The following is a 19,430-nucleotide window of genomic DNA, read 5'->3' as shown; positions in this document are numbered from 1 at the left end:
ACTTCGTTCACTTAAACTTACCATCATAAAAAACAAAAACAAAAAAAAACAAAAACAAAAAAAAAAAAACAGTGCTTGCAAAGACAGTCGCTGCAGATGAACAGAACAAGGCAGGTTGATAACACAGGTGGCACTGGACTGGCAATGAGTTGCACTATATATGCCTAGTGGTGGAAAGGTGTACTACACAAACTCTGTCAGGGCAATGTTACTTTTTTTTCCACCCTCCCATTTAATAATACACAGTCAAATGATGGTTTGTGCTTTTAAAAATAGTACACTTACGTTCTGAACATGAAAGCACAGTAATTTTAAACTCTTCACAAATAAAGGATCTACATTTATATCAGTAGAACCTCCTTATCGCTCTAGGTCTTTGTTGAAATTTGATGTACATTGTTGGTGGTTTGTAAATTATTAGCATGTGTGTTTTTACATTAATAGTTTGGGCACAGAAAGTAAAGACTTTTTCTTCATAGTCTTTAATACAATGAATATTACTAAAGAAGAGAAATGTTCCCGATTCCGAGAACTATGTTTTGGATAGGATTGAAACAAATCTTCTAACAAATACTTGAGCTCGCAAAGTGATACAAGATTGCACAAAAAGGCATATAAAATAAATAAATAAAAATCTTATCTCCTTCAAAATACTGTCCATTACAATTAATACATTTGTCCCATTGGTGCTTTCACTGTTCAAAACATTTTTTGTAATCATTTTTTTCTTGACTGGCTGAAAGAAAAGGAGAGGAAACAAATGTTTCAATATAAACTGATAAGGATGATGTCTTTAAGGAAACTGAAGGTGGACAGGCACAATTTCAAAGTGACTATGCAGTAATAGAAATGTTAAATATCAATATTTTGAAGGAAGTACCACCATCAGTCACAAATGGGCTCTGAATAATTCAATGGTGGCAGTTGAAGATTTGTGCTGGACTGGGAGTCAAGCCCCGAATTCCCACTTTACACGACCGTCGCCTTAACTGCTTAGGCTACCTGAGTGTGTTGCCCATCCAACCCAAACTGTCAACTTACCACACCCTATTAAATAGCATCCCTGTACATTTACCTCATATGACTGCTGCACTTCCTGCATTCCCGCAAGAGGTCTGGGCCCTCACACTGAGGATATCAGAGTAATCAAGCTTACAAATACAATATATAATGTTTTTGATACAGTGGCCATAAATATCAGTTTTACGAGGGAGATACCACCATCAGGGGCACCACTGTTTTTTGTACAGCTGCATTAAATACCAAGATTTCAAGGGAGTTGCCAACAACAACTGGTTTTGATACAGTGGCTGTAAAGATCAATATTTTGAGGAAAGTACCAACATCACCAGCAATTGCGCATTGAAATAAATGGTGGAAGCTGAAAACATGCTGGACTGAGACTCAAACCTGGATTTCCCATTTTAAGCAAGAACTGCCTTAACCACTTCAGTTATCAGAATGTACTTTACATCCAACCCAAATTCTCAACTTATTGCACATTACTAAGAAGCATCCCTGCTCATGTACCTCATATGTGTGCAGTATTTCCTGCATTCCTGCATGAGGTTTGGACCCTATTGTGCATCTGCACTGAGGATATCAGATTAGTCAAGCTTACAGATGTACTATATACGTGTGGTGTCTGTTCTGCTGGACATGTCTGAGATCCATGTACACACCAAATGTGCTCAGACATGTCCCCCATAACAGAAACCACACATACATAGTTTACCTGTAAGCTTGACTCTTCTGATATCCTGTGTGTGAGTGCACCAACAGTAGGGTTCAAACCACTTGTGACAATGCAGGAAATGCTGTGAGAAAATGAGGTAAATGGACAGGGATGCTACTTACTAGTGTGCAATAAGTTGTTTGGGTCAGATAGAAAGTATGATCTGATAGCTGAATCAGTTCAGGTGACAACTTGTGTGAAGTGGGAAATCTGGTTTGAAGTCCCAGTCCAGCACAAATTTTCAACTTTTTGCCACTGAATTATTTCAGTGCCCAACTGCGGCTGTCTTCAGTACCTCCCTTGAAATAATGATTTTTATGGGCATAGTATCAGAAACAGTGGTGTCTCTTCTGTTGGAAATGTCCAACAGAACAGGCACCGCATGGGTGTAGTATATCTGTTAGCTTGACCGCTCTGATATCCTCAGTGAGAATGCACAATAGGGTCCTAACCCCCTGTGGGAATACAGGAAATTCTGAGAATATATGTTGTAAATGGACAGGGATGCTACTCAGTAGTGTGCAAAAAGCTGAGAATTTGGGTCAGACAGAAAGCATACTCAGTTAGCCAAAGCAGTCAAGGTGACCATTCATGTAAAGCAGGAAACCCAGTTTTGAGTCCTGGTCCAGCACAAATATTCAACTTTCACAACTGAATTTCTTCAATGCCCATTTGCAGATGATGTTCATACCTCCCTTGAAATATTGATGTTTGATAGAACAGACACCACATGTATATAATATACTGTTAAATATATCATAAGAATAAATGCATTTTTGGTTCAGATGCAAGAGAAAATTATTGCCAAGTTTAAACTCCACATATCCTTATTACTGATATCACGCTCCAATATATATATATATATATATATATATATATATATATATATATATATATATATATATACCTAAAAACAAAGATGATGTGACTTACCAAATGAAAGTGCTGGCAGGTCGACAGACACACAAACGAACACAAACATACACACAAAATTCAAGCTTTCGCAACAAACTGTTGCCTCATCAGGAAAGAGGTAAGGAGAGGGAAAGACGAAAGGATGTGGGTTTTAAGGGAGAGGGTAAGGAGTCATTCCAGTCCCGGGAGCGGAAAGACTTACCTTAGGGGGAAAAAAGGACGGGTATACACTCGCACACACACGCATATCCATCCACACATATACAGACACAAGCAGACATATTTAAAAATATATATAATGATTGAAATAAATCATTTTAATGGAAACAAAAATTTACAATCAAATTTGGAAGCATTAGTAATATTTCCATTCTGGATGGCATCTGGAAAGACGGGCCAGATGTCACTCATCACTGTGTTTCTGTAATTAATCTATAAGTTAAGAACATGATAATGCAAATCCTAGGTCTTACCAGTATCTATTGTAGTGTAATTTGCCAAAAATCCACGCTTTTGTCTGGACTGATCTGTAGTAAATTCCATCCAAAGATGGTTGTATGTGGAAATAATAGTTGGTGGGTTGGCACTGCCACAATATCGTCCAATCAGTGGAGATTGTTTGCTGTGTCCATCATGAATCTACAACATTTGGCAAGATTTACTTACTACTAAAGTATTTACTTATCAATGCATAAAAATTACTTAATACCTAAATTATTTATTATCAAGTAAACATTCCTAAAATTATTGTTTGTATCAACTAACTCATTGATTCAAAAATGATACGAAAACATAAAATTATGAGTGCTCCTTCAGTCCTGTTCATTGGCAAATTACTAAAGAACATATTCAGATCATCTTATAATGACTTGATAAAAAGTTGAAACCAGTAAATTATAGATTTTCAGTGTGATTTGAGACTAAAATATATAATAATATTAATAAAATTACAGGCCAACCATTGTGTTTTCCTAACGCAGTATGCCTAGTTTGTGTGCACATGTAACAATTATGCTTCAAAGCAACACTCTTTTTAGAGATGCACTATTTAATTCAGATATAAAACTTTTTTGTTGGTATTTAGATTCCCTAGATCCATTACATTCCTTTGGGCTACCAACATAGTAGAATTTGGCCCTGTCTTACTGTTGTCTGTCCATTCCCATAACAGACAAAACATTAGCAAGAACAGTCATGTCATTTTAGAACCTCAAATGCAAACACTGTTCAACATTTTACTTGATAACAATACATGTTTGCAATAGATATTGATGAACTCAGAAAAAAAAACATACATTACCTGATGCTAACTATCTTTTACATTACAGATACAAGAAACAACTTTCTTACCTTCTTTTTAATTTCGGCCTTCTTCATAAATAGAAAGCACACAAACATTCACACAATCACAACTCACACACATATAGCCACTGTCTCCGGCCACTGTGGCCCACCTACGAACTGCAGCTGCATCTGACATGAGCAACAATCCAGGGTGAGTAGAGATGGTAAGGATGAGGGATGTGGTGGGGAGTGAGAGGGATAGCAGAGCAGAGGTGGGAGAAAGTGTTGTGCTGCCTTTGAGAGTGTGCAAGGATGTGGTGGAGACAGGATATGGATGTTATGTGCAAAGTCAGGATACTGTGCCAGCAGGGAGTATGGAGTGGAGAATAGGAAGGAAGGTCAGTACAAAAAGGGCGAGGGGAGACAAATAGAGAAAGAGAAAAGAATAGTAGGTGTTTGGCAGAATAGAAGGCATGTGAGGTGCTGGAGTGGGAGCAGGGATGTAGATAGAGGGCTGGGACTAGCGAAGGTTGAGGACATGGGTGTTGTGTGAATGAAGAGTGTGTTGTAAGAAAAGTTCCCACCTGCCGAATTCAGAAAAACTGCTGTTGGTAGAAAAAATCCAGATGATGCAGGTTGTGAAGCAGTCTTTGAAGTGAAGCACATAATTTTGGGCAGCATGTTCAGCAACTGGGTTGTCCCACAGTCTCTTGGCCACAGTTTGGCAGTAGCTATTCATGTGGACAGACACCTTGTTAGCTGCCATGCCCACATAGAAACCAGCACAGTGGTTGTGTCTTGATTTGTAGATCACATGGCTGCTTTCACAGGTAACCCTGCCTTCGATTGGATAGGAGACGCCAGTGACAGGACAGGAAGGATGTATTGGACAGGCCTTGCATCTACATCTACTGAAGAGATATGAGCCATGGAGCAAGGATTAGAAGCAAGATTGGAGTAGGGATGGAAAAGGGTATTGCATTGGTTTGGTATTTGGCAGAATATCACTTTGAGAGAGGTAGAGAGGACAGTAAGTATGATGTTCCTCATTTCCAGGACATAATGAGAGGTAGTAGAAACCTTGGCGAAGAATGTGATTTGGCTGCTCCTGTCCTGGGTGGTACTGAGTTGCAAGAGAAGTGCTTCTTTGCAGCTGGACTGTGGGTACGTAGGAGGTGTTCGCGGACTGGAGAGAGAAGGCACTGGAAATTTATTTCTGAACAAGGCTGGGAGAGCGATGTCGGTCTGTGAATGCCTCAGTGAGATGCTTGGAATATACGGAAAGGGACTGCTCGTCACTACAGATACGGTGACCACACATGGCTAGGTCATACGGAAGGGACTTCTTGGTAGGAAATGGGTGGCAGCTGATGAAGTGGAGGTATTGTTGGTGGTTGGTAGGATTAATGTAGGCAGAGGTACTTACACAGCCACACTTGAGGTGAAGGTAGACTTCTAGGAAGCTGGCTACGGCTGAGGAGGACCAGGTGTAGCAAATGGAGGAGAAGGTGATGAGGAACTGGAGGAATGTATATGTCATCAATGAATCTGAACCAGTTGCGAGATTTGGTTTTGGGGTTGTGAGGAAGGATTCCTCTAGATGGACCATTAATATGTTGGTATATGATAGTGCCCTGTGGATGCCTGCTGCTGTACTACAGGTTTGTTGTAGATGATATCTTCAAAGCAGAAGTAACTGTGGGTGAGGTTATAGTTGGTCATGTTGGCTATGAAGGAGGTTGTAGGTTTGGAGATAGTTGGGTGTTTGGAAAGGTACCATTCAACTGTGACATGGCCTTGGGCATTGGGGATTTAGTGTAGAAGTAGGTGGCATTAATAGTGAAAAGAAGAGTGCAGGGTGGCAAAGGAGTAGGAACTGTGCAGAATCAGCAGAGGAAATGGCTGATGTCTGAGGGTAGGTTATGGTTAATAGGCTGGCAGTATTGGTCCACATGTGTAGAGATTCTCTCTGTCAGGGGAACAATAACAGACCACCCTCCTCAGTGGTTGGGTTTATGGGCTTCAGGAAACATTTAGAGGATAGGAGTATGATGACTGGTAGGGGTGAAGAGAGAGACAAATTCATAGAAGAGTTTTTGTGATGGGCCTAAAGATCTGAGGAGGATGATTTCTGGAATGGAGTCACTGTGGCAGGGTTTGAAGTTGGATTTATCTGACAGCTTGCAGATTCCCTTTGCTATTTAACACTGCGCTTCATAACAATAGCAGTGGAGCCTTTGTCCACAGGTAGGATAATAAAGTCAAGAATAAGTTTTCAGGCAGTGAGTTGCACTTTTTTCTACAGATGTAAGGTTGTTTTCAATGTTTCCATGACAACTAACAAGCTATCCAAACATGCTGAACAACGCAAAGTGCTTCACTTCAATGCCTGCTTCACAGCCTGTGCTACCTGGACCCTAACTGTGAACACCAGCTTTTCTGAATTGTGCAGATGGGAACTCTCTCCACAGCATAATTTGTGTTTCTGTAACCCCCTGACCTCCAACTTCACAAGTCCCAGTCCACTATCTGCTTCCCTGCTCCCATTCCAACACCTCACAAGCCTTCTATTCCATCAATGCATCTACTAGTCCCTTCCCCTTCTTTACTTCTCTCCCGTCTCCCTTTTCTGCTCGCTGTCCTCTGCCCTCTGCCCTCTTCCCAGCCACCCCCCCCCCCCCCCCCAGCAAAGTGTCCCGACTCCACATCTCTAGCTTCCCTATCCTGTTCTCGACATGTCACTGCATGCTCTGAAAGGCAGCACAACGGTTCTCCTGCCCTAGTCTGCCATCTACCTCCCTGCCAGTCCGATGGCTCCTCCTTACTCTCACTACTCACCCTGGAGTGTTGCTCGTGTCAGATGCAGTTGCAGTCTGCAGTCAGGCTGCAGTAGCCATGTGTGTCATGTGTGTGTGCGTTGTGCTTGTGTGAATGTGTGTGAGCTTTCTATTCCCCAAACCTTAAATGTTCTGTAATCTTTTCATTGTGCCAGACTAAGGCTTATCTACTCTACATGGTGAGTAGCAATCCACCCTTTTTATAATATTCTTGTTATTCCATCCTGTATGTTACATTGTTTGATTTTGTCCACTGGCTTTTCTTCCATCCCACAGCTGTGTTCTTTGTTACTGTTCTCTCACACATACTTCTTTACTCAGTGTCCATCCTTTCCTTTCTCTTCTTTCCTGTGTTTTACTGTCGCCTTCCAAATCACACACACTCTTGATTTCTGAGCCACACTGTATCAATGGATCAGTTCACACACAAACTCAGTTATGTGGCCTCATGGACTGTTGCAGTATCTCATGCCTCACATTCTACCCACCATTATCATCATTCCTAGACCTTCTTCACCCTTGTGTATTTTCATACATTATTTTCTGCATCTTCTTGTGCCAGTCGTTGAACACCCTTTCCAACCCCCATCCCCACTCTCTCTCCCCTTATTCCAGCATGCACATACTGACCTCACCCATTCCATTTACACCTGCTACTCCTTCTCTTCCCACCTATCAACTCACCAACCTGCATACCACTATTATCGTCTTATTAGTTATTTTTCTATTTGATCTCATTGTGTTCCATACTGATTTAAATTCATTTTCATCTTTCACTATCAGGCATACCCTTTCTTTCTCCATGCTTCATCCATTTTGTCCTTTTTTGTTATTTTTCCCACGTATTTTTACCTGTTTCTTCTCTTCTCCTACAGATCCTTGCTACTTTAGTCTGTGTCAATATAGAAAAGTTATCCTGTTCCGGCATTACTGGCTAGTTCATGGGAAAACCCTAAATGGCCTAACTATCAAATTACCCATCTCCGGCTGCAGCTCCTCCTTCCACAATGACCTTCATCTATTTAAATTTCATCAGACCACAGCTCTCATCAACTTGGTCCATCAAAACCATACAAAAGCCCCAGACATTCTTACAAACCAACTCTCGATCAGTAAAATTTCCTGCTCTGTAATCCCAAATTCCTGCAATCCATCTCCCAGGCTGAAACTCTTATACTTGAGGAAATAGAGCAGCATGCACTATGCCACCTCAAAAAACTCTCCAACCTGTCACCCCCCAATTCCACCTTGGACTACCATTGTCCACCAAGACTACAAGAGCTTCCAAACCTCTTCCACATAATTTCATAGTTGTCAAACCCTACCTCGCAGACATACTACATTTACCTCATCCTCAGAAACTCTCTCCCACCATTGTACAGATTCAAGAACCTAAACAGACCCAAAACACAGTCATGAACCTTTCCTCCAAAAACCTTAGTCCTAAGAAGGCATCAGCCCCTTCCAAAAGCTTGCCCCACTCCCAAATCCAGTCATGCTAGAATTGTTGAAGACCTTCTTTCTCCCAGTCCCTATTATGGAAATACTTTTTCACCACCAATCCTATCAAACAGACTCAATCCAAAATCTGTACTGAACCCTGCCTGACTCAGATCACTCCACCACCCAATCGTGATCCATTACCATTTCTCCCAAATCAGACCTTATTAATTTCCAAGCCTAGAATCTTACCTCATCATCCTTCTGAAAATTGCTCAATATGGAAACCAATCTAACATCTGCAGAAAGAATTGAAACCCACCACCTAAAAACTGATATGGACCTTATAATCCTACCTGCGAACAAAGGCCCTGTCACTGTGGTTTTGCACTGCACAAATCATGTGGTTTTGCACTGCAGAGACCATCTGGCAGAGGGACTCCACCAGATGTCTGATTTGTCCCCCTACAAACCCTGCCACAGTGACCCCATTCTAGAAATCCAGAGGATCTCCAGTCCCTCCTCAAATCCTTTGCCCCATCCCAGACCCTCTCCCACAAGTCTATCTCTGTCCTCATCCCTATCACTTCCTCACTCATATCTTCCCGTGCTTTCTAAACTCCATAAACCAAACTGCCCAACAGGTCTGACTGTTTTCGGTTGCTGTGTCTGCACTGAGAGAATCTCTGCTCTCACAGATCATATCTTCAGCATATTACATGTAACCTATCCTCCTATACAAAAGACACCAGTCATTTCCTCCACCAACTCTCCATAGTTTCTGTTCCTTTACTGCCTGTCACCCTGCTCATCACTATCAATGCCACCTCTACACAAACATCCCCAATGTCTATGTCCTTGCTGCTACCGAACACTACTATTCCCAACACACGACTGACACTAAGTGTCAATCTCCTTCCTATCACCATGACAAACTATACCCTCACCTAAATTTACTTCTTCTTTGAAGTCACCATCTACAAACAAATCTGTGGTATAACAATGGGCACCCACGTAGCACCATCCTATCCCAACCTATTCATGGACCATCGAGCGGAATCCATCCTAACCATTCAGAATCCCTAATTGCACACCTGGTTCAGATACACTGACAACATTTTAGTGATCTTGAACAAGGATGAGGACTCCCTATCCACATTCCTCCAGAACTTCAACACCTCCTCCCCAATTCTCTTCACCTGGTCCTCCACAATCCAATAAGCCATCTTTCTTGATTTGACCTCCATCTCAAAGATGGGGTACATCAGTACCTCCATCCACATCAAACATACCAATCACCAACAATACCTCCACTTCTCCAGCTGCCACTTACTCCCTGCCAAGAAGTCTCTTCCAAATCGTTTAGCTATACATGGTCGTCACATCTGTAGTAACGAGCAGATCTATCACATACATCCACTACCTCCCACTTAGGCCTATCACAGGCATCTCCTATCCCATCAAAGACAGGGCCACCTGTGATAGCACCCATGTGATCTACAAACTGAGCTGCAACCACGTGCTGCTTTCTATGTGGGCATGACAATTAACAAGCTGTCTGTCTGCAGACCATCTTGCTGCTGAACTTGCTGCATCATCTTGATCCTTCCATAGCCTACATCATCTTGATCCTCCCTACCAAAACCAGGTTTTCTGAATTGGACAGATGGGAATTCTCCCTACAAAACACTCTTTGTTCCCGTAACCCCCATTCTCAACCTCTGCTAGTCCCAGTCCTATACCCATTTCCCCACTCCCATTCCAGCAGCTCACATGCCTTCTATATCCCTAATGCAAACATAGGACTTTGCCCCTTCTCTCCTATTACCTCTCTCTTTTCTGATCCCCATTATCCTTCTTCCCCCCCCCCCCCCTTCCACAAATCTCTCTCAGTACAGAGTCCTGACTCTGCACCTGGCATCCCTATCCTGTCTCCACCATGTCCATTCACATTCTCATGGGCAGCACAACACCTTCCACTGCCACTGCCCTGCTACTGCTCTCCCTCCTTGCCTCATGCCACTTCCTCACCCCCCACCCCTCAACACAGACTGTTTTCATGTCAGTCACAGTCAAGCCACAGTGTCCATGTGTCTGTGAGTTGTGCTTAAGTGTGAATGTGTGTCTGCTTTCTGTTTCCAAAGAAGGCCTTTTGACAAAAATCTGAATTGTGCAGCAGTCTCTTCATTGTGCCTGTCTGCGACTCAGTGCTTCCTCTATGTGGTGAGCAGCAGTCTACCCTTTCATAATATTTTTATATTTTACTTATTGACTCAGATATTTTCTTTATTCATTTTTAAACATCATTCCCTCCCTCTGCTTCACTTTTCTCTGTCTCTCTCTTGTTTTTTTGCAATCTCCTTTCAGTTTTTAATTGAAATGTTCACTTCACTTTTCATTTCACTTCCTCTATCCTTCTTTTGCTTCTTACTCTGCTCCTATGTCAGTACTGGAATGAAGGTGGAACAATTTGTACCATTATATTCTCTTTGAATTACTTCCTACTTCCTATACACCTGCCCTTTCAACTTTCTTTCCCTTCATCCTCACAACAGGTGGGTATTTCTCATCCTGAAATCTGAGCGACCTGCCCCTTTTTTCAAACTATATCCAACCTATCCCCCTTTTCCCTCTGATGAAGGAACTAATACAGGATGGTCCAGACACTGTACATGGGTTCCTGTGTTTCATAGTTATTTTCTGTAGTTTTTAAATTCATTTTTTTCCTTTTTCAGGACTGAGAGGTACATTGGGAAATACTCCAAGGAGAGACTGAGTCCTAAACAGCACACAAAATTGATAAAACTTTATTATGAAAATCAAAAATCCATCATCCTCACTCAAAGAGCATACCATTGGCACTTCAATGCATGCTAGTGTCCTCATCTGACTATGATGCTCCATCCTGTAGCACATTTTCAGAAACCTAATTAAGTCTGTGATTGCCCAAGAACAGTTAGACAACATTCAGTTCCAACTCCCAAAAACATTCAACGTGTGAGGGACAGCTTTAATTACCATCCTAATGTCAACATGAAGATATGCAACTCAGCAACTCAGCTTGAGAAGAACAGAGTCACTGCAGAGAAGTTTAATAACGGAATTAAAGTTTTTTCCAGTACAAAGTGCAACTGATGCACAAGCCTGTCCCAGGTATGCAGTTCACTTCCAAGACTTGGCAACAAAACAACTGACCATCACAGTCCCAAGACTTAAAAGGCCCACATTCTTCCTCCAGGGATATCTCAAAGAACTATGGTAACAAACTAGCAAGCATTGAACAGCTCAAAAACAATATACGTGTCATGATCAATGAGTTACAGCCAGCAATTCTTGACAAAATTATGAACAATGTAACGCAAAGAGCTACTCTTTGTGAAGCTGTGAATGGTGGTTATTTGAAACACACAAGTTTTCACATATAGTATTTTGACCTTATCCAGCCATTTAATTCCCACTGTAGACAGAAATAATTAAATGCTTTTCCAAACAAAAAAGTTATAAAGTATCTAAACTCATGCTTGACTTCTGCACTACCAGATAGTAATAAAAAATAGGAATAGTTTCTTCATTCTTTTATGCTGATGGTCAGGTGGTCAGTCTGTCTCCTTATAATCAACTATCAAACATACAATGACTCTTCAAATCTCTTTCCAATTTGCTTTGACATAACCAAACATACAATCAGCCCACACATCATACACCCTCACTGCTAAACAATGTTCCTAGCCTTTGAGAACTTGAGGTCAAGCAGGAGTATTTTTAGGAAATATATTATACATTTTCCTCAGCTTCTCTTACACCTGAGGGAAGTTATGAATTACTCGTACTACAGCAGCCAGCATTCGAGTTACAAGTGAATCAAATTTGTGGATGGTGATCCAGCCTCATCATTTATTAGTTTTATCTGCATCTCATGGCTCAGATAATGTACTATGTATCATGGCACAGCACTGATGTGTCATGTTGAAATCTTAATTTTTCAGATCTGAACTGATACATCCTTTCTGTCCCAACAGTGACTATTTAATCATACAACACATGCTGTTGCTGTCAGTCACAGCTTCTTGAAAAATATTGTGGAGTACTTATCTTAATGTGGTTTGTATCCATCTGATTTTACTCAATAATTTTCCAAAATGTTTATTTGTTTATCATCAGTGGCATGATGATGCTCTCTATGGTACACAACTGCATGTAATGGGTTTCGAAGTTTCTCCATTAGGTTTTATTGTAATACTTTCATCTTCTTTAAAAAAACTATTTTGACTTTTTGGATATATGATAGCAGATCATTTTTATATAAGAATAAAAGTGGACTGAGTATTGATCCTTGTAGTGCATCTCTAGTTATTATTTTCCCCTCTAAAGGTGCTGTTCTGTTGTGTGTTCTGAATAGTTTTCTTAATGAGACAAATTGCATTCTTTTAGTTAAATAAGATGAAAATTAGTTACAGTGAGCTCTGATACCATAATATTTGAGCTTTTCTATTATACATTGAACTGCGCAATCAAATGTTCCCGACAAATCACCTACAAAACAAAACAGCAGTATTTTGTCAATTAAATTTTATATAATCTAATCATCAAATTTAAAAATGGCATGCTCTGTAGTGACACCCATTTCAAACCCAAACTGAGACTATATATCCTATTTTGTGTTATGGAAACTTGTTTCACATGGCACTGCTTCTTGCATAAGCCTTGAAATGCCAACATCAATCTCCTGAGCTACTTCTAGCAAATTATTATTAAAAATGTTGATTACCTTACTCTTATCAGTTATTATATTTGTTGTTTCTATAATAATTTAAGTCTCACAAACCTTAAATGATTTTTCACCTTTTCTATGTAGATTTAATTAGTGAAAAAATAAAGACACAGAAAATTTCTAGTGGTAATAACTGGTGTGTGGGTCAACACTAACTGTGAATTCTTGAGGTAAGCCATGTTTTTCCATACTCTGTTTTATTTTGAAATGAAGTTATTAGATTTTGAGATGCTGACCACTTCATGTGTATTTTCATTTTAAACAGTTACAGCAATGTATTTTAATGTTCTGCATTCTGGCACTGCGATGAACCCAAGTAGAGGTCCTTTTTATACATGAATTTCACATGTGAGACAATTGTGCCCTTAACCACTACAGCTGCGCAAAATCCTTATTAGAGATGTCATCCCATGTTGCTCTCTTCACACAGATGTGTGCTATATGCCAGGCCTCATGCATTATAGTTTCTTGCTGTGATGTAGCTTGACAGTGCTCCAGGAGATTGGCTATCACTAAATATAAAGTATCTATTTCAAAATAAAACAGACTATGCAGGAAAATGACTTCCCTGAAGTAATTTCTGGGGTTGGGAAGGTGGCAAATTTACTGCACAAACTGGAAGAACTAAGAGACAGATTGATAGAACATGTCCTGAAGAATCGAGAAATGGTTAAATTGGTGATGGAGAAAAGTGTGGGGATTAAAAATTGTAAACGATGGCCTACACTGGACTACAGTAATTAGGTTCAAGTGGAGGTAAACACAGAAGTTATAGACGAAGGGAATTCATGATTCATCATCATAGCACTTTCCACAATCTTGGTTTCTAAGGTACTGGTTTCCTTTTTGTGTGCTTCTTGTATACCCTTTAAAGACATTGAAATTTGCAAGAGATAATTCTTCAGTACAGGCAGTGAAGCACATCCCCAATATAATTTTTTGTCATTAAATGCAATGTCTTTGTTTTTGTTTGTTGTGCCCACATAAATTAGTATCTAACCACCTCCAGTGTTCCTGGAATCCTGGCATTTCAATGTGATCTCCAGAAAGCATGTAATATGGATAGGGCGGCGTCTGAGGATATTGTTCAGTTCACAGCTGCACACACACTACTCTGATGATGAGGATTGTAATTTGTATCATGATAGTGGCTTCAACTGAGGCTGCTTATTTAATTGATCCTGCTCATGAATCAACAGCCCTTGCACAATTCTCATATTGGATGTCAGAGCAAGTGTCAGTCACCTATGGAGAGTGCTGTGTCATTTGACACATTGCATGGGTTTGTCATTCATTCCACTTGTAAGTTGTGCAAGGGAAATACCAAAAGGTTGTGTAAGGGAATTGCCAAAAGGTTGTGCAAGGGAATTACCAATCAGCTCATCACCCCAGACAATGTACTCAGTGATATGAGGAAGAAACACTATTCTGCTCGTAATATGCAGAACAGACATTGTCTGATGTTTTTCTAGTGGCACTTCCTCTACTGAAGGACCGTAGCCCTGCTAAAGGAACTCAAAAACCCAAACCCATTGGATTCCTTAGTTATTTCCCTTGCAAACAAATTAAAAACACGGAAAACTCTCACTATGTCTAACTGGGATTTTTGGACAGAAAGTGGGAATAGATAAAACTAACAGCTCATTTAGCTCCTTACTTTACCTACTAACTATAAGTTTTTATTTAACTTATTTATGTAAACAGAGCTTCCTTCATCTAATTGTTAACACCATGGTTACAAAGTATTGTTACTCTCTGATGTTTCTAAAATTTACCTGCACATATTCTACAACTGTTCTTTCTCAATTGTATCCAATAAGCCATTCTCTCAAAGCTCATGAGTTGTCATTTTGGTGAGATTGTGTAGAAATGTTTGAAAGTGACAGTCTCATTCAGTTGTCAAAACATTATTGTAAATGATTTATTTTGCTCTGGAAAGAGTAAGATCTCTTGTGAGGTCATATCTGTGCAGTCATGTGGACACAGGAACCTACATTCATGGTCAAAAGTGCTAGCAGACACCTCTGCAATAATGTACAACTATGAGGTAGCAGGTTCAAATCTTGCTAACATGCTGGAAAATATTTTCATCAACAATATTGTGATTAGTAAAGAGAAGTGAGCTAGTGACCTAATGTTCCCGATGAACAGACTTCATGTCAATGTCCTTCGATTATATTCAAACCATCCACAGTATAATATAAAGCTAGTGCATGTAACACTGTTTATTTTTATCTGTCTGCTGAATGTGGAATTAAGCCTAACGATGCATTTGGTGCTATTTGACAGGAGCAGGCTATGTGCTGCCACTAGGTTTCATCTTCTCCCTTCATTCTTACTGTTTAGAAATTATCCCCAACATTAGTAACATTTATTGGAAGTCACAACCATTTACAGCTCACAGTGGCATAATGGGTTTTGTGGGAGATAGCATCCATGAACTTATCTCACGAGATCTGATTCATGAGTGATGCTCTACTTACTTTTATGACACTTTCTTTTAAAAGCATATTGAAGCAACTGGACTACTGCAGTTGAAGTATGAGATCAAAATGTCTCAATAAAGGTAATTTGTTTCATCTCAAAAACAATTTTTAATTGCTATTAACTAATTAAAATATCAATACAAATTTGTCAATAAATTTGAAGATAATTTGTTTTGACAAAATCTGATTCCAGATATATAATATACAAGGGTTGCCCAGAAAGTAATGCACCACATTTTTTTCTTCAACAATAATTCTTCATTGAACATAATAAGAATTACGTTCACGAAAGCATGTGTGTAATTTTTTCACGTAATCTCCATCCCACTATATGGCCTTCCTCAAGTGCGAAACAAGAGTGTGTATGCCCTGTCAGTACCAATACTTGTCCTGATGGTGGAGCAACTGCTTCATTGTGTGAAACATCCACTCATCATCCTCAAAATGTCTTCCACGAATGGCAACATTTAATGGCCCAAACAAGTGGAAGTCTGAGGGGCTAGGTCAGGGCTGTGGGGTGGATGGGGTAACACTGTGCAACACCTGTTTTGCGATGTGTTCAGCAGTCGTCAGACTTGTGTGGGGCTGAGCGTTATGGTGTTGCACTGGGATTTTTGGACAGAAAGTGGGAATAGATAAAACTAACAGCTCATTTAGCTCCTTACTTTACCTACTAACTATAAGTTTTTATTTAACTTATTTATGTAAACAGAGCTTCCTTCATCTAATTGTTAACACCATGGTTACAAAGTATTGTTACTCTCTGATGTTTCTAAAATTTACCTGCACATATTCTACAACTGTTCTTTCTCAATTGTATCCAATAAGCCATTCTCTCAAAGCTCATGAGTTGTCATTTTGGTGAGATTGTGTAGAAATGTTTGAAAGTGACAGTCTCATTCAGTTGTCAAAACATTATTGTAAATGATTTATTTTGCTCTGGAAAGAGTAAGATCTCTTGTGAGGTCATATCTGTGCAGTCATGTGGACACAGGAACCTACATTCATGGTCTAAAGTGCTACACCTTCACAGTCCCAGAGCACGGTAATTATGACCTTACCGGCAGAAGCAGTTGCTCTGAACTTTTTCTTCTGTGGGGAGTGGGAAAGACTCCATTCCATCAACTGTCATTTGTTTTGGGCTCAAAACGGTAAACCAGGTTTCATCACCTGTCACAATCCAGGATGAGAAGGCCTCCCACTCAGCTTCAAAACATTGCAACAAATCATGATAAAAATTTTTTCTGTGCACTTTGTGATCCATCATTAGGACCCATCTTGCACACACTTTTGAACATCCAAGAGTCCAGATAATTGCATCCACATTTACTTTGGTGATTGACAGATGCAGCACCAACTGTCAAGCCATAATGCGTTTGTCCTCATGAATGGCAACATCAGCTCCCTGCAACATGTCATGTGTAGCAGCCATGGATGGACACCCCAATCACTGCAAATCTTGGACCTCTGCCGGAACTGCCTTCTGATGACCTCACTGTCTGTGACCAGCAACTAATTGTACTTCTGTTGACAGCAGATGCTCCAAGAACTTTGTGAATATTCCGCACAGTTTCTTTCTTTGCAGAAATGATGATGGCACATAGCTTGTAACATACATGACTACAGATGACATTTTGAAACTGTCCTGCAGCTATGCTATCTGTCAGAAGTGATGAAAACTTGACGAGCTCACTCAGGAGACTTCAAATAATACAAACGAAACATTTTGCATTCGTAGCATTGTTTCCGGCTGAGACAAAAAATGCAGTGCATTACCTTCTAGGCAACCCTTGTATATTTATGTAAAAAATGGAAGTGTTACGACCGATAAGTTATCATGATGGAAGACAGTCACATACAAGTCCACCTTTAGACAGTTCACATGGACTCTTTTCATCAGTCACTGCCTTTCATAAGTGTGGCTGTAATGACTGAATCTACTAGCTGTCAAGAAAGAGGAGAATATTCTTTGTTTTTCATAATCTTTTTCCTCTCTTCTCTCTCTTTTTTTAAAGGGGTCATCAACATAGGTCAAAATGTCTATCTTTCACCTATGGACCAAAATAGTTCAGTCAAATTTCTTTACATGTTATGATGTCAAATATTTATTTTCAGCTGTCAGAATTAAAACCATCAAACTTATTTCAATGCAATTCAAATATCTGGTTAGTTTCTTTTCTGGAGCTGGTCGGCTTGGCATCTGTTAACTGAGAAAAACACTCCAACACAAAATCTTATTGATAGTTGTCAAAAGAATCCAGGTTTATTGGTTGGTGCGGCAAGTTCCATCTTTAGTCATTCTCTAAACATGGAATTCATCTTGTTTGTTAATGGATGTTGCTATATTGTCAGACCATTGCTAATCTTCAATGCAATTTCTCTCATGCTTGAGTTCATTGAACCAATGACCTATCACTGACTAGGAAGCAAATCCCTAAATGCTAGAATTGAGTAGCTGAGAAAAATATTTCAGCAGGAAATGTTCCTATTTTTATGATAGGGCTGACAGTTTATAAGAATCACATGTCATTGAAATACATAATAACAGATTAAACTACATAAATACTGAGTGTATTTTCTGTAACTCTGACAACTGATTAGAATCCAGTCATTTTCAAAACATTCAAACTGAACTACATGTACAGTCTCATTGCCAAAATATCTACCAAAACACTGGAAAAATTCTGACACTTACCTCTAACGCATCATATGGACACAGTGAATGTAATCTCCTGAAGAAGAGAGCTTCCAAATCAAAATCAACAAAATTAAGTTCAATGGCTTTTCCAAGTGGCTGCTCGATTTGCCAAATGCAGTGTTTGCTGTTGGGGTATACATTTGGATACAGTGGAGAATGTATTTGTCCAGATGGAGCAGTTATTGTACCACCACAAACTGTAAGCAAAATGGAGACATTGAGAACATTTTTTGTGATTTTATGAAAAATACAATCATAAGGTACAATTTCTTTTTACTGAATTACACAACATAACAGCAAGCAACTGCTTTTATATAACAACTATTGAAGCAATCACAATTGCTAAATATACATGGAAATTGGATATATATCCCAATCTCCTTCTCACTCTTTCCTCTATCCATCTTCTCATTCTCCCCCTCTCTCTGTCCATTGCCTTCTCCCTCTCTCTCTGTCCATCTCCTCTTCTACCCATCTTTCCCTCACCCTCTCCCTGTCCATCTCCTTCTTGCCCCTTCCTATGTCCATCCCCCCCCTCCCCCCCTCACTATCCATATATCCTCTAAATCTCAATGATATTGAGCCTTGTTTACTGTTCTTGCTAACCATAAGCCAATAACCCATAAATACAACTTTTCTGTTTCCTGTGAAACAAACAGTGGAGAAGAAAATAAATCGGCACATTGACGTGAATACAATTTTTGTTTAAAAATATATGCAATGGAAAAATATGTTTTTACAAATAATTTTTCTAATGGTTTAAATGCCCTACTACTCCAGTTAACCCCCAACCCCACGAATCATGGAACTTGCTGTTGGTGGGGAAGATTGTGTGCCCCAACGATACAGATAGCTGAACCGTGGGTGCAACCACAACTGAGGAGTATCTGCTGAGAGGCCAGAGAAATGTGTGGTTCCTGAACAAGGGCAGCAGAATTTTCACTAGTTGTAGTGGCAAAAGTCTGGATGATTGCGACTTTAACAAAAACGGCCTAGCTGAGCTGATACTGCTAATGGTTTAAAGCAAGGGGGAACTATAGCCGTAATTTTTCCCGGGGGCGTGGAGCTTTACTGTATGGTTAAATTATGATGGCATCCTCTTGGGTAAAATATTCCAAAGGTAACATAGTCCCCCACTCAAATCTCTGGGTGGGGACTCTTCAGAAGGACATCATTATGAGGAGAAAAAAATCTGGCATTCTACGGATCGGAGCGTGGAATATCAGATCCCTTAATTGGGCAGGTAGATTAGAAAATTTAAAAA

At 39.9% G+C, this 19,430-nt stretch overlaps 1 protein-coding gene across 1 annotated transcript in view; it reads right to left on the bottom strand.

Moving 5' to 3' along the window:
• Positions 1–19,430, bottom strand: part of LOC126100451 (cubilin) — a 771,806-nt gene that overhangs the window by 623,694 nt on the left and 128,682 nt on the right. The window contains exons 17-18 of the mRNA XM_049911056.1: positions 18,164–18,363; positions 3,124–3,289 (exon numbers count right to left, since the gene is read on the bottom strand). Coding sequence (XP_049767013.1) covers positions 3,124–3,289; positions 18,164–18,363 — 366 coding nt within the window. The remainder of the gene's footprint in view (positions 1–3,123; positions 3,290–18,163; positions 18,364–19,430) is intronic.

Source organism: Schistocerca cancellata, chromosome 9, assembly GCF_023864275.1.
Source record: "Schistocerca cancellata isolate TAMUIC-IGC-003103 chromosome 9, iqSchCanc2.1, whole genome shotgun sequence".
NCBI classification, from domain to species: domain Eukaryota; kingdom Metazoa; phylum Arthropoda; class Insecta; order Orthoptera; family Acrididae; genus Schistocerca; species Schistocerca cancellata.
Note: the sequence above shows the minus strand (reverse complement) of the source record. Positions and strands in the feature narration are given on the sequence as shown.